General features: G+C 38.4%; 1 protein-coding gene across 2 annotated transcripts in view; it reads left to right on the top strand.

The window, feature by feature from the left end:
- Positions 1-3,111: 3,111 nt before the first annotated feature.
- Positions 3,112-14,696, top strand: part of LOC120313126 (cyclic nucleotide-binding domain-containing protein 2-like) — a 48,324-nt gene continuing 36,739 nt past the window's right edge. Inside the window, exons 1-5 of one of the 2 annotated variants that reach the window (XM_039354671.1) lie at positions 3,112-3,235; positions 7,066-7,106; positions 10,019-10,144; positions 10,375-10,428; positions 11,746-11,909. In XM_039354671.1, coding sequence (XP_039210605.1) covers positions 3,172-3,235; positions 7,066-7,106; positions 10,019-10,144; positions 10,375-10,428; positions 11,746-11,909 — 449 coding nt within the window. In that variant the 5' untranslated portion in view covers positions 3,112-3,171. The remainder of the gene's footprint in view (positions 3,236-7,065; positions 7,107-10,018; positions 10,145-10,374; positions 10,429-11,745; positions 11,910-14,696) is intronic. The other variant, XM_039354680.1, reaches the window with a different exon arrangement.

Genomic DNA, 14,696 nt, shown 5'->3' on the forward strand with positions numbered 1-14,696 from the left:
CAATCATGATACATCTTAGATATTATATTCAAAATATAATCCTGTTTACTTCAATATTTACATCAATCGCCAATTTCCATTTTCATGTAATTTTCAATTTTTGAATTGATGTAGCAATGCATAGTAGGGCTGTGCATCAATCTGGATTCAAAATGGGAAAGATGATTCAGGTCATATGCATGTGCATATTTTTTGTTGGAAATTCATTAAAGACAAGGAAAAGTCAATAGGTGTGATGTGTGTGGCCACATGTACTTTGGTCACTGTTTTCGATCTGGACTATTGAACAAGCCTATTCCAAAGAAAATGTATTACTAGAGTGACAAACCTATATTGAGTGATGGGATATCTAAACCAGAACTGAAGCATAATATGGTGTCTCCAGATGCACGGCATTTTCAAATTTCAGAGGGAAAACACTTCCTGACATTCTTCTGAAAGGTGTAGTTGGCATCTCAGGTATTGGCTACTAGGAGGGTTCACAGAAATCCAGCTCCACCATGTTCTCAGTCTCTATGTGGCCAGTTAGGTTAATGTCTGAATCCTTGTTAGATTAATCAGATCCATCCTAATAAGGAACATGAATTATATAGCGCACTAAGTCAAAATCAATCTCATAATTTGATGCAGTATACAAACCGAATCCAAGTTTGCTTTCAAATTTGTATGTTAATCGAATTCTGAAAGCTTCTCTTGGGGTCTTTTGCTTTGATGCAGCAAAAGCTCCCTTTGCCCAGACAACTCAGTCCCTAATGATATGTCTCCAATCATGCTGTGCTTCATGATGGTAATGCTTGTTGCTATATTTCTGCTGACGATGGAGAGAGAAGCTATTTTGAGAAATGAGACAAACTGAATAAAATAGGATGCTGTAAGGAAATAAGTTACTGAATGAAATAATTTAAAAATGAACATTAGAAGATCAACAAGAGTAGGGGATGTATGTGGCTGAAAATGTTTGTATTACTAATATGTTTATGTTATTGCAATAATAGTTTATTTTTCTGCAGAATCTTTCCCACTGAGATACTCTGTCCCCAAAGTAGGCATACCGCTGCATAAAAAAATTATCTTCCCAGCTTTATAGGTGGTTTGTGTCTTCCTCAGTCTTAGGTCTTCTATCAGAGGCCTGGGAGTTTGAGAGTTCTGCAGAGGATCTTAGCTGTTCCTAGCACTGCACACTTTTGGACAGAGAGCTTTGTTGTTTATTAAACCTATTTGCTGCCCATCTTGTATCAAAACAGTTCTGTTCCTGGGAACCGTTGGAGTCACTCTCCCAGTTTAGGAGTCATAGTCCCAAGTATTCCTACCACTTTGGCCTTAAAATTCCATATCCTTCCAGGTCTTCCTTCAGGTCCTGATAATTCTCCAGCTTTTTCCTGATGTTGCTGTCACTTGGCATTGTTACATCTATCATCACCGTTGTCTTTGGTTCTTGTCTATTAACATGAAGTCTCGTTGATTGATTAGTATCTGTCTGTCTGTCTGGATCTGACATAGCTTTCTTATTCTCCACAACGTTCTGTGGGATCTCCCACCCAGACCTAGGACTGTCTAGTCCAGGGGTAGGCAACCTGGGGTCTTTTATGACTCATGGACTTCAACTCCCAGAATTCCTGAGTCAGCTATGCAGGTTCTTGTCTTGCCATGCCACTTCTTCTGCTTGATCTTCCTGCCATGTCTGCTGCCTCAGGCATTCTTGCATCAGCTCATCTTTGGGTGCCATCTTACTGATGTACTCCTGAATACTCTGGGTTTCATCCAGGACTGTCACCTTGTTACTCACCAGACCCTGACAACCCTCTTTTCATCTAATTTACAGTCCATGAGTTTTGGACTTGAGTTGGAAACCTTTGTACATCGTGACAAGTTACCAGATTTTCACATAGGCAACTTTTATGTTCTTTGGCCAGCTCACTATATCAGCAGGATATCTGATGGCAAGACATATATGTTGAATGCATAGATCTTGTTTTTCCCATTAAGCTGGCTCTTCAACCTTTGGTGTATTTGCTGTTTTCTTTGCCTCCTTCTCATGGTCCCCATATGATTTTGTGGGATACCAAGGTACTTGTAGCTGGTCTGTATGTCTGCTATGTGGCCCTCTAGTAGTTCCACCCTATCAGTCTTAACTACTTTCCCTCTCTTGTCTACCATCCAGCCACACTTCTCAAGTCCAAATGACATCCCAATGTCATTACTATAGATCTGTGTCAGGTGGATCAGTGAGTTGATATCGCATTCATTGTTTTTATACAACTTGATATCATCCATGTAGAGGGGTGGCTGATGGTAGTCATGCTTGAACTTGCATCCACACTCAGTCTTTGTGTTATCTGGCTGAGGGGGTTTCCAGCATAGTACGTCCCACTTGAGGACCCCTTGTATGAGCTGTCTTGAGTTGACTTCCAGTGTTGTCCTCCACAGTCCTGTTGAGTTCTTGAAGAAAGTCCTTAGTGTCTTGTTGACTTTGCACAGCGCCAGGTGTTCACAGATCCATACATGTGGCATTGAGTACATACATATACGTATACATATACACATATATACATATACACACATATACATGCATACACACACATACACATACACATACACACATATACATACAATACATATTTCAAGAAAGGAATGATAGCATCACAAAGAAGGATGCTGATTAAACTCAAGCTTTGGCATGAAATTTCTGAAGAAACTGCCATTTCTGTTAAATGATTGGGGGGGGGAGAGGAATTATTTAGGTGTATTGTAAGAAATTGAGATACAGCTGCTGAGTGCTTTTTAAATATTGAGCTTCTGAAGCCTTAATAGCCCCAAGTGTTGAATGTGGGAAGCAATATAAATGCTAAGTGCTATTGCTATTTCCATGTACTCCATTCAGAGCAGTGAAAAGAAGAAGAGATAACTGTCTTCCTTCATTTAGTTATAAAATTCCATGATCATTTGGATAATGTACTACTGAACCAGAACGTTGCATGAAGTGGATTTCCAATCTGGTAGATATCTACCATAATTCTTAGGAGCTGTTTTGAAAAAAAAAATGGAATGAAGATTGTCTGGAGAATTCTGTCGGATGGTTCTGTTACAGTTGGTTCTGATCCTATTACAAAATGCTTTGGGTTAAGTCATCTTAGTCTCTTCAAGAAAGATGACCCGAGGAAATCCCTAAATATGCCTAGCTCACTATGGAGAAAACGTTTGCCTGCTACACGACTCCTGCTGCGCCCTTGGCTTAGTGAGCATCAGACAGAATAGAATAATTTATTCTTACCTGGTGGAAGGGAAAAAGGAAATTCTGAGTTTGTATTTGCACATTGTATTTTTTTTTCCATACCCAATGACAGGGTTATTCCTCTTTTTCATCACTCCTAGCTGGAAATGATTTGTTTGAGAATTCAGTTTCCTAAAAATCATCATTTCGTTTATATTCCCTTTGTCTCATACAGTCTTCTCAAGAAAGGATGGAGTGAAATATACTATATCTTCATCATCGTCACCATCACCATCATCACCACCACCACCATCACCACCATCATCATCTCTTGTCCTTTCTGGCTATTCTGCCAGATGGCTTAGGCTAAGCAATAGTACAAATCCAAACTAATAATAGGCTGTGTTTAACCAGGGATTTGTCCTCAGCAGAAGTGGTGGGGTTTAGGGATATTAGCAAAGATGAGCTATACTTATAACAGAATCTCTGCTTGTTTTTCACCTTTTCTAAGGTTAAACAGGTTCTTTTCTGAAAACCTAACAGGCGGCAGGAAGAATTAACTTTCCTCCTTTGAAGTTGGTGGCTTCAACTTCATATGGGCTTTTGGTGATTGATTTTTCAGGCCATCACAAGGTTTGCTGGGATTTGACCAAAAAGGAAGTGGCTAATGAACCATGACCATTGCTTTGGTGTGAGAAATGTTCTGTAGATCATCTTCACCACCATTAGGCATTTCTTGCAAACATGAGCCTTTACCAAATTCCACTCTCTGTCACTTGATATCTTTCGTTTGAAATTTTAAAATATGCATGTATTTAAGCCTGTTTTGTGAAAGGCAGGTCTGTTGAAAGCCCTCGAGTTCTTCATATCCTGGTCCCTCCCTCCTGCTTTGCTGTAGCAGGTTGATAGTTTTTGCTGCCATCACCAGGGGGTATCTCATTTAAGTATTCAGACTATTACCTCAGTGTGTGTGAGAGTGAGATCTCCCACCCTGTTGCTTCATGAAAGCAATCTAGAAAAGATACAGAGTGATAAAATGCAAATCGTCTTCAGTGAGACTCAGAAAAGTGCTTAAAATATCAAGACATTGAACATTTGATCAAAGGCTCCTCCAAAGAGATAATTGTATTTTGCTGTGTGTAGAAATGGCCTTCAAAACAGTTGAAAAGCTGCAGCCTGTTTTGAACGCAGGAGCCCATTCTGATATAATTGAACTTGGGGAGTTCTCATCCCTCATAATATTTCCATAATTGGGGAAGGGCAATGTTTTGTAATATTTGACTGAGAGATACAATTTCAAAGTTATACTTTTGTAATTGCCACCCACCCCAACAGTGATCTGTGCCTTGGTTATCTTAAAAAAGCAATGATTCCTCACACTGAGTTTTATTATGATCTTCTGAAGGGTGCTAAAGGAAAAACTGAAGTTCTAAAGAACCAATATAGACCAGATGCTTTGGCTGCTTCAGAGGCACCTGAGCTGCTTTTTTACTTGGTGGAATCCATGAAAGAAATCAACCAATGATATATCTCTATCAAAAGCTCAAGGATATTTGTGAAGTGGACATTTATGGGATATTTCAAAAATGATACTAAATTTCCAGAGAAGCCACATCAATGGCTTCATGTCCTTAAACATGGTAAAGTGATATCTACTAATTTCAGCTTAAGATTGAATTAGGATGCATTGGACTTGCCAAACAATGTATTTGAAAGGATAGAAAACACATTTTCTGTGCTTGGGGTGTAAAAACTTTGAGGCTCACTGACTCAAGTGATCATTTAGTATCTTCAGGATAGTGCATCTATCTTATTAGATGTTTACATATCAAGGGTGTTAATGTAATGTTGAAGTATATTCCGAACCTTGGAATCTGACTATTTATCAGGAATTGTGGTTGTATAGAACATTGGGGAAGGGTGGTGGCAAAAATATTTTTTTTGACTTTATATTGTTTTTTTTTCAAGATATCAAGGAATGGTTGTCAGAAATATGTGATTTATCTGTTTTGGAAAAGGCAATATTCTCCCCTCAGCAATATGTGTTAAATGGCAGTAATTTTGTGATTACAATACACAATTATTTCTTGTATTCTTTATATTATAGTAGTGAATTCATGGGTAAACTGTAACTATAGATAAGTATAAAATACAAGACAGATTTTTCTTTTTTTTACTTATTAGTTCATATTTTAGTTGTACTTTTAATTTGTTTTTAAATTTTCTTCTCTAAGATTAAAATTGTCTGATTAAAAAGGAATAAAGAAAAGGATTACAAAAAAAAAAAAAAATCAAAACAGATCCATACTGGGAGCTCCGCAGAACAGACATTAATCTCTTCACTGCTAGGGTTCCTGAACATATATCCAAGTTTTTCTAGCCTTCAGGTTCTCACTTGTTGATGTGGTGATTTTGACTCAGGCAAAACCTCCCAGATCTGCTACCTTCCTTCAGTTTGGGCAGTCTATTGCAGAGAGCAACCACAATGCTTCTAGATGTCTGTGGAGATTCTCAGTCATCCAGGTCATAGTTTTGAAAGAACACCTTTAAGAGTGCTTCTAGATGTGCTTGGTGTTTGTTGGGCTGTCTTCCAGCTCTGGCTATCTGTCATTTATAAACTTGAAACTAAATGAAGCCCACCAATCCTACAGACTCAATGAAACTCTTACATCTTCACAGCATGCTAGGGTTGGATTCAGCCTTCTAAACTATTCTCCTCTCAGCACAAGAATCCAAGAATCTCCAGCAAATGGTGATCTCACTTTTATTTGACCCCATCCAGTAAAGGGGAGCTATTGCATCTCTGGATAATTGGTTTCGCTGTCCTTGATCATTCAGAGTTCCAAAGGACCTTGCTTGGAGTTACTTACAATCTGGATTTGAAGTTCAGACTGTCCCCCATCTCCACACCCACAGTTATGTAGCTGCAGTTTGGGAACTCGGCAACTGGGTTGTATTTATAGCCATTTACAGTGCCCCGCAGTCACATGACCACAATTTTTGACAATTTTGCTGAAAATGATTTTGACATCCGCTTTTCAGCAAAAACAGCCCATAGTAAACCATGGGTGGCTTGATGACCACGGTGTTCCCTTAATGGTTACTGCAAAAAAGATAATGAAATTGGCTTTGTCATGTGACTGGCCCACTTTATGCCTATCATGAGTTTAACAACCATGATTGGAAAGTTCCATTGCAGTCATAAGTCAAGATCTACCTGAACTGCTAGAAATTTTTTTTCAACCAATCATTCAGAGATATCTGGAAGGGAACAATTGAAGGAAGTGTGTGAGTGGCCAATGAAAGCAGCACCCACTGCCTCAACTGCATAGACTTCCATGCTTGGATTACCCAGTGTGAACCAATGCTGCTAGGAATGATAAAAGCCCAATTCCTATACTCTCTCTGTGTTTTAAAAAAGATAAAACCTTTCTCCAATTCCAGCAGAGGGTAGAGCAAGAGTACCTGACCTAGCCTGTGTACCCGACAGTGAGCCATTTCTCATTCATGGGATGTGGATTGTGAATCTGAATCTTTGTACAAACTACATCCAACAATACTCCATTTCTTTCCTTGCTGTTCGTATGATAATCTGTTTCTTCCATCTAGAGTGGATCAATCTGATAAGTAATGGAAAAAGGATAAAAAAGGATATAGGCTATTGCATATGTTCTGAAAAATCTTCTCCGCTTTCTCTTGATATATTTTTCCATTCATAGCTAGAGAAAAAATATAGGAAGAAATTTTTATCTCTGTGTGCGTACAAATATTTTCAGTCCAAAGAAAATGGGAGAATTTCAGCTGATGGAAAATATATTAAAGAAAAATAAACCCACAGCCATTTTCTTTTACAGGTTACAAGGACAAATTGGTTAACCACAAAAGGGGAATTAAGGTATGCTACTTCTCCTATGTACTGTACATATTTTAATTTTTAGAACAAGGAAAAGTATCAACATTAACATTATCAACAGCCAGTGATAATGAAAACAGATGCATTACTAACTGAGGGGAGAATGTAAAGATATTTGTTAAGGCAAGTTTTCACTCACACATGCAGTAACGCCTTTATTTTGTTTCGAATGTGTTAGTCAAACAAGGTTATATGGCTTAGTATATTGGGTAAACCTACCAGAATTAGTATGTGAATGATTTATAAAAAAATAGGATTGTGCAGCATCAGAAATATATATGAAAAGAGACTGTTGACGTCCCATGAGCACAATGCCACTCTGCTGCTGACGTGTGTAGCTCTGTTTATGTGGATAGAAATTGACTGAGATAGTACAATAGGGGATTTAAAAAGATCTGATCAGGAAACAGTGTATCTTTAACAGTGTGTCTTCTAAGGAAATCCAGTTGGGGACTTTTATCCCAGGTAAGCTCTTTGTCTTCTATGTACTTCCCAGCTTTACCTTCTTTTATGAGTTGGGAAAAGTAATAATTTAATTTAAATCTTACTAATAGAAGTAAGTAATTTTTTCCAGGAGACTCCCAGTAAAAGATAATTATTATGGACTATCATTAACTGAATTGAAGACATAATTTTTATATTTTGTTATCAATTCATATTTTATTTCTGGTCATTTGGGGGGGGCTGAACAGAGGTAATCTACTGTATTTAGGCAGAAATGACTATCACAGAAGTGCAAATTTCTGAAGGTTTCAATCCGATTCCAGGAGTAAATCCAGAACAGAGACTACCATCACAATTCAATGGGATTATCTACCGTAAATGCCGACGTATAAGGCGACTTCCGCGAGCGCTGAAATTGGCGCCAAAGACTGGGGTCGTCTTATACGCCGAGTCGTCTTATACACCGGAAATACTGGTAGTTTCCGGCGTATAAGACGACGTTCTAGGAATGCGGCCCGGCTATAAAGACGGGGCTCGTCTTATACGCCGGGTCGCCTTGTACACCAGCATTTACGGTACATCATGAATGAGAGAGGACGAATACATCTATCTGGTTCTGCTGGGCTTCTTAGTGGTATTCAGTACCTTTGTCTGGGGTATCCTTCTGGTCATACCTTTCTGTGGTATCATAGTTATAGCCAGATCAGATTAGTACAATGTGTTATATTCAGAAGTACAGTTGAAAAAATCTCTGAAAACTATAATTTATTTTGAATGCGAGTCCAAAAAAGTTGGGAGGATTATATTATGCCATCCTGTAAGAGCTATGATAGTTGCCAATTTGCTTCCAGTGACAAATCAAAGTATTGGTGATAAATTTTAAAACTTCAAATGAGCTAGGTATATAGTATTTCAGAAATTATCTCTCTCATACTGGGCTGCCTATTCCCCTGCCATCTGATAAAGAAGTCATTCTCTATGCCCACTTCTAGAAGATGTACATTTCATTGGAATGATAGAGTGACCACATCTAACTACTTTATAAAGCCTTGGTGAGACCACACTTGAATACTGCATCCAGTCTTGATCACAACAATATAAAAAGTATTCTGGAAAGAGTGCAGAGAAAAACAACAAAGATGATTAGTGGGCTGGAGGCTAAAACATATGAAGAACAGTTGCGGGAATTGAGTATGTCTAGTTTAGTGAAAAGAAGGGCTAAGGATACATGATAGCAGTGTTTCGATATTGAGGGATTACCTCAAAGAAGAGGGGGTGGGGTCATCCTATTTTCCAAAGCACCGGAAGGCAGGACAAGAAACAATGGTTGAAAACTAATGAAGGAGAGAAGCAACCTAGAACTTTTTGACAGTGAGAACAATAAACCAGTGGAGTGGCTTGCCTTCAGAAATTGTGGGTGCTCCATCAATAGAGGCTTTTAAAAAGAGTTTGGACAGTCATTTGTCTGAAATGGTATAGGGTCTCTTGCTTGAGCAGGGGGATGGGCTAGAAGACCTCCAAGGTCCCTTCCAATTCTGTTATTCTGTTAAACTCTGAAACTTTCCACTTTGGTAATAAATGGAGAAAGCACCTTACTATCTTCTTTACCGAACCAATAAGACTTTTTTTTTTAAAGAAGTATCAGCAGAAGCTGCTCTCTGCTTTGTAATTTGTTTTAGAAATTTTTGTGTTTTTATAGATTTTTTTTAGTATGGTCTTCCTTTTTTTTAATCTGTTAAACATTTTAAATGTTGCACTGATTTTTAAGGTAATCAGCTACTAATGGGTGCATTAGAATTGTAGGATATAAATCTTTATAAAAATGAACAAATGTTCCACCATATTTTGTTTTGTCCTAAGTGAATATTTTTTGAGAGAGTTGGGATGACTTCATAACCAGTGATGTTCCTTAATCCTGCTTCCTGCCCTTTCTCTAATACCTCTCCCAAACAGTTCCGAGGAGGTACATTTATTTTTTTCCACAGTGGATTTCTAGAATGTGAAAAATACTGAGACATCTGAGATTAGCTCTGTATCTTGTCTTGATGCCTTGTATACCTGTACTCGTAGAGTAGAAGGAACATTTTCCAACATATATACAGATTTGGGTGATCTATTTGCAATGTATTGTTTATTCTAAGGATATGGTTATGGCTACTCTCTGTAGCCATATGTAATGCTGAAGAGATGGGTAAAATGATCATCAGCTTTTTAGAAAATGGCGCCACTGTACTGAAGGAAAAACTCCTCTACACAGTATTGTTTTAAGCAGCCGTTGTGAATCCTGCTACCAGATATTTTGTTTTCTTGTCTCCAAGGATCAAATACTTATTAGAGAGGACAGTGGGTTAGCATGCATAAGGCACTCTGCTGCAGGGTTTATGGTGATACAGATGACATATGTTTAATATGTGACCAAATTATTGTATTTTCCCTTCCTCCCCCCAAAGAATTTTCACAGGCTCATTGTGAACATTATTCTGATGATAAAAGCATGCCGAGGATTCCGCAGCGCATTGAAAGGATTCGCAGGTTTTGACCTGATAGAGAAAGAATGTTGTCGGGAAATTGAAGGTGTAAGGAGTTCCACAAAAACAACTGAAAATCTTTTACTATTATTGATTTTATTTATTATTGCTTTTTAACATTAACTTCTATTGGTATTCTGCAATATAATCATAAGCCATAAATATAAAATAGAATTATTTGTTTAAAAACTAACATGAAAGTGTAGAATACTTTTAAGCTTTTTTTTTTTTACAGAATTCTATGTAAAATTAACTGTCATTCAATGTCTGCCTTTTAGGACATCAAAAGTGCCAATGCTGTGTTTGATCGATATGAATTCAGCGTTTCAAAGGTTTGGACAAGCCATATATTATTGTTTTGGATGGTTTTTTGCATTTGCAGCAACAGACAACTAGAGGACAAGGGTGGGGATATAGCAGTGGGGAAATTGAATAAATACCTCTTCAGAAGATGAAACATTTGACCCAATGTTTTAGTTGGGTTTTTCGGTTTTGAATTCAAGGTGAAATACATTGTCAACTTCCTGCATGCTGGTTACTGTTATTTAGTCCTGCTTTACAGAAACACAGTAGCAAAAACTTTTGTGTGTCTGCTGCAGGAGATTCAGTATTTGAGCTTGACTGGAGGTGAGTGTGAGATGCTTGAGGGAGGAAAGGTGTGCAAAAGAGTGAGTGGAATATATTGAAATAGATGCATTTCAGTATGAGCATGGGGACTAATCCTTGGATTGTCCCCATGTCTTCCCCATCCTTGGATTGATTGGTAATACTCTGCAACCACCCCTTAGTGACCATGTTAATGTGGGCTGGGGAATGGTGGAATTATAGTGCAATAGCTGCATAGCAAAAGTTCAGGAGAGAAGCTTCACATAATTGCTGAACTGAAATACAGTTCACACTCAACTGAGTCATTCCTGCATACTGTGTGAAAATTAAACACAAACGCTAAGGAGTATAGCTGAAGCATGGGAGTTCCTGAGGGAATAAGAGGATGCTCTTATTCCCAAGAGCATCTGCAGGTAGGGGGAGGGTGTCAAAATATCCTCTGTGACTGCATGATCAAGGAGCCACCCCTTTTAAAGATATCATACAGACCGAAATCCACTTTAATGCCCCTTCTCTCCTGCTGATGTTCTGCTTATTACATCCACAGCCGGCTTTCTTCTCAGTTGAAGAATGCCTCAACATTACACAAGCTTTTCCCTGAAAGCAATGATTCCCCCCATTATTACTTTCATTACTTCTAATTATTTACATTAACTTAGGCCTGTCACACAGGCTTCTTACTGACGGTGGGAGGAAAGGCTTGTGATGGGAAGGGCTTGGGTGGACTGGGAAAGCTGTAGAAATGCTGAGGCCAAAGTTTGTCCAGTTTCCATCATTGCAATGGAATTTTATTGCTCTTGTGTGAAGATGGAAATCACACATTTCTCCATGGAACTGAGACGTAATCCCAAGGAGACCTGATAAAATACTGATCAAACTAGCAAGCAATATTAGGACTTTGAAGTTTTATCTTGGGAGGCAAATGAAAGAGAGAGAGCAAGAGAAAAATAATGATGCCTAGAGTCTTGAGAGAATGACATTGCCATCTTTTACTGCTGCCCCTGTGGATATTTATTTTTAAATATATTTGATATTGCCTTCAGGAACATTTCCCTTTTAGAGCAATCCAAATAACTAAGAAGCCACCAACATGGAGGACTGAATCAGAAATAAAACACTTGCGCAACCGCTTACAGCTTTTAGAAAGTTACCGCCAATATAGCCCAACGCTGCAGTATCTGTTGGCCAAAGTGATTCGCTTTGAACGGTAATCGGGAAGGGAAGGTGGGCTAGGGAAGATAATACTGGCTTTGGAGCAATCCAAACCAGATCTATAGCTTTAAAAGTCTCCAAGTATCCCAATTAAAGGTAATGTTCCATCAAGGTTACCCAACATATTTTATTGCAGGAATTGGAATAGTCTAAGGCAGGGGTAGGCAACCTTGGCTCTTTTATGACTTGTGGACTTCAACTCCCAGCATTCCTGAGCCAGCATGGCTGGCTCAGGAATTCTGGGAGCTGAAGTCCACGAGTCATAAAAGAGCCAAGGTTGCCTACCTCTGGTCTAAGGTATCCCACTACTTTGCATTCTTCTGCTGCGGATATCACACAAGACCTTTATAAAAATCCTAGACAGTTTCTATGGAAAATCTCTGCAAGGTCTCACTCTGCTTTTTGGAACTGTTGTCATGTATTTTCCTGACCGTAATTCACTCTGGAAAGCTGCTCATCCTATTACCATTTCCCAAAGTGCCCAACACCCCTTTGTTGGTAATAGGGGGGATTTCCCTCACCCCAGCTGCTGCCATTAGAAAAGATTGTAGCTGGAGGGGAGGAAATATTGCAGGTAGATCACCATCCCAGATATGATACATGTATTAAGTAATCATCAGTATAGATCAGTGTGCTTCCCAAATATTTGCTAAGTGGACATAGTTTCCTTAAACATGAAAGCCAGATAGGCCATGTCTTTCTTTCTATATTCTATATTCTTTTTTATATTCTTTTTTATATTCAATCGAGATATTGGCTTTCTGGCTATCCAAAGAGGCATTTGTCTGAAACTAGTCTGGCATAAAATTTACTATCTTCATTGCCTATCTGTACCTTGCCTCCACTGAATCTGTTCCAAGTTACTGCCCTATAGGTAGCATTGTGATTTCGCACGTATCATTCTCCTCTGACTTTGCTGTAACCAGGCCTTCCTATGGATTCCTAGGATTTGATAAACACATCAGACTTGTTTTTTTTTTTTTGTTATCAAAAAGACTGTGACTTTGTTACTATCAGAGTATCAAAAGAATTGTTTTAGGCCAGAATTCTAATCCCAGAGTGGCCAACGGATAATTCTCCGGTTGCTTAAAAGGGAACGCAGCAGCAGCCTTCTGTTTTTGCTTCCCAGTAATTGCTAACTAGAGTGAGAAAGAAAAGCCTTAAAACTTCTTCTCCATTTAGATCAGATCTAGCTTGAGTATCTCATAGCTACTTTTGTAGAGGAAAGAGGGAGACATTGGAAAGAGATATACTGAAGAATATCATTATTACAATGTCTAGATCAGGCGTGTCTAACCTGTGGCCCCCAGGCCACATGCAGCCCTGGTGAGCTAGTAATGTAACCCCACAAGATTGTAAACTTTTAACATTATTATGTGGTTTGCATACATTATATTGTATATTTTCTATGTGACCCAAGACAATTCCTCTTCATTCAATGTGGCCCCGGCAAGCCAAAAGTTTGGACATTCATGAGCTAGATTGTCTCTTTCCCCCCACTTTTTAAAGATATCCAATAGCTGATTGTGTTTTCAGTCAAGTGGTCACAAGATCTTGTTCTTTTGGCTTTAATCTGACATTAATAAAGAGGAAAGGAATAGATAATGATCTTAATTGTTCTCTGAGAATGATGCTTATTCAGACACAAAAAAGGAAGATGCCTGCTAAAGGAATGCTATCTCTCAGGTTTGAAAAATGTAGCAGTGGCATACTACATAAAAAAATAGCAAACAAATCTGTGGGATGTAGAAAGGCAAAAGAATATAAGCCATGCATTATTTCGGTGTCTAACTGAAAATTACATGATTTGGACATGTCCCATATTGAGCCAATAAAAAAAACAGATGTCTGGTAGCATCTTCTCAGACTAACACAATTTTTTTTAAAAAAAGGCATAATAAGCTTACTTCATTGGATGCATGAAGTGGCTAACCTGAAGTAGGATTTAAACTGGAATGAGGTGGCAAGGGAACGAGCAGAAGACAGAAGATGGTAGTTATGCAGACGCAGATTACGGGTTTCTTATAAATTAAAATTTGTTTTATATTAAAAACCCATTGTGTTTGTTAAATCCTTTTGAGATTAATATATATATATATATGATAGCAATAGCAATAGCACTTAGACTTATACACTTAGACTTCATAGTGCTTCACAGGCCTCTCTAAGCGATTTACAGAGTTTGTATATTGCCCACAACAATCTGGGTCCTCATTTTACCGACCTTGGAAGGATGGAAGACTGAGTCAACCTTTCATCAGTCTTTTATTTGATTTTACTCAGTTGTGCTGGTAAAGTTTCTTTGTTCCAGAATAGCTACTTTAAGATCTATTACAGGGTATATTGGCAGGTCAAAATGCTGTTGTTATTATGCCCTTATCTTGAGTCCTGATGTCAAACTTGTGTGCATTCATTCTTCCACAGAAGGTTTGCCCCATTTGTCCTTCCTAGACTCCAGAGGATATTAACCTTGTAAGGTAGTCCAGACAAGAAGCATAACCAGGAATACTAGTTCTACCTTTATTGAAAGTTTACATTAACATTACATTTCAAAATTGCATCCCATCCCTCATCTTTATTCACCCCAATACTAGGGAGGGTTCCTTCTGAGCCATTTTCACTAGTTGTCTTCCTTCAGATTTCAAATTTCGCTTATCAGACCATTGTCTTGGCTGCAGCTCTTCCTCCTGCCTTCTCAAATGATTCCTATTTTCCATTAAAGAGAGACACTGCTGGCAGATGATGGCATATCTCATGTCAGAGGAAGAGCTTGTGAAGATAC

The sequence above is a fragment of the Crotalus tigris genome, unplaced genomic scaffold (assembly GCF_016545835.1).
Source record: "Crotalus tigris isolate CLP2741 ecotype Arizona unplaced genomic scaffold, ASM1654583v1 scf7180000017568.13789103, whole genome shotgun sequence".
Classification (NCBI taxonomy): Eukaryota; Metazoa; Chordata; class Lepidosauria; order Squamata; family Viperidae; genus Crotalus; species Crotalus tigris.